General features: G+C 40.3%; 1 protein-coding gene across 1 annotated transcript in view; it reads right to left on the reverse strand.

The window, feature by feature from the left end:
• Positions 1–1878, reverse strand: part of KIAA0319L (KIAA0319-like ortholog) — a 107678-nt gene that overhangs the window by 42213 nt on the left and 63587 nt on the right. Inside the window, exon 5 of the mRNA XM_012642215.1 lies at positions 295–396. Within this exon, the coding sequence (XP_012497669.1) occupies positions 295–396 (102 nt within the window). The remainder of the gene's footprint in view (positions 1–294; positions 397–1878) is intronic.

Raw genomic sequence — 1878 nt, forward strand, 5'->3', positions numbered from 1 at the left:
GCTAATGACTGGCTATGCTAGGATTATAAGCCAGGCTTGACATCAAAGCCTATGGCCTCAAACCCTATATTATATTGCCTCTTGTTTTACGTAAATATTTATACATACCCATGCTATGTCTCATCCTCACAGGACTGCTGTAAGGAGGAAATGAGTTAAGGTATGTGGACATCACTATAAATTAAAATGTTATCCTAGCCAGGCACAGTGGTGCATGTCTGTAGTCTCAGCTAATTGGGACCCCATTGCTTAAAAAAAAAAAAAAAAATCTATCCAAATTTAAAGGGATTTTACCTTCCAGTGGTTCTTGGAGAACATATGCGTTTAATTGAACTGCATTCTTAGGCAGGGTTATCTGTACACTCTCTCCAGCAGATACCACCAGTTCTTTTATAACTGGAAACAAAGTAAACATATTAGAGATAAGAAATCGATCCAGACTGTCCCATTTTTCTTCTTCCTTTATGATCATCCTTTCATGAACGATATTTGGCTACTATCATCATTTACTAATCATTTTTCTACTCTCTAACCCTCTGAAATTTGATTCTGTCCCCACTTTTCCATTGAAAAGGATCTTTCAAGGTCATCAATGAACTGCTTCTTAGCCAATCTAATAGCCGTGTCTCAATCCTCATCCTGCACCTCAGTGGCATCTACTGCTGCTAACTGCCTCCATCTTAAAACTCTTGGTGATCTCGGCACCGTATCATTCTACTTTTCCTCCTTTCTCTTTTTCTGCACCGTATTTTAAACTATAGTCTGTCCCTGAACCCTCTTTACATCCCGCTTTCCACAGAGTTTAAGTTATTTAAAGTATCACCTCTATGCTGATAAATAACTTTCTAATAAGATACAAGATATAAACAGTCTAGAAGGAAAGGCAAATCTCGGTAACAAAACCTACCTTACTTTCTTTCCATTCCTGTTGCTACAACCATTGACTCATTGTTCACACTTAGATTATTCCAAGAATCTTACTTAATCTTCCCTCTACTAGCTGTCCCCACTCTGATCCATTGTGTCTTTCCTAAAACACCCAATACCATTAGTCTTTCTAAAATACTCACTGACCATGTTACTCTCCTATTCAAGACCTCCACTCCCACACCACGTTTCAAGGCTAAACTTTTAACCCAGCATTAGGGAACTACCATTATCTGATCTCACCATCTCATCCTTCCTACTCAAGCCCGCCGCTAGTTATATTAATTTTCCCTCTTATGTTCCACAGAAGCCATGGTCTACTCTCAGGGACTTTGCGAAAGCTATTTCTTTCAACTGGAATGTTTGCCTTTCTTTATTCTAAATACAGCACTTTTTTTCTAGCTTAAAGTCTGTCTCCTCTCCAAAAAATCTTCCTAGACCATTTCAGTTCAAACTGATCTAATCTTGAAATACGTTAGCATTTTTGGAACACCCAAGTCAGCAAAGACCTATATACTGTCTTTATACTATTCACCATCTATTTCGTGTATGTCGGGATTTCTCAACCTCAGCCCTATTGACATCTTGGACCAGATAATTCTTTGTTGGGGGGGCGGTGTGGGGAGAGGGCTGTCCTGAGCACTGTAGGAGGTTTAGCAGTGCCCCTGGCCTATACCCCTATACCCACTACATGTCAGTCGCACGGCCCCTCCCCCCACCACAGTCATAACAACCAAAAACGTTTGCAGACCATTGAGAACCACTGATGATACAAATCTTATTTCTCTGACAATAATTGTTCATTTGGTATGAGACCTTGAAACCAGGAGAGCTTAAAGCAAACAATAGGCTGGTTCGCTCATATTTCAAGATTGGGAGGTGAGATGGGCTCCCTAGACAAATATGAAACTTGAGATTTCTCTGCCTCTGCTTGGGAACATTGCACTTGGG

Source organism: Propithecus coquereli, unplaced genomic scaffold (assembly GCF_000956105.1).
Source record: "Propithecus coquereli isolate 6110/MARCELLA unplaced genomic scaffold, Pcoq_1.0 Scaffold178, whole genome shotgun sequence".
NCBI lineage: Eukaryota > Metazoa > Chordata > Mammalia > Primates > Indriidae > Propithecus > Propithecus coquereli.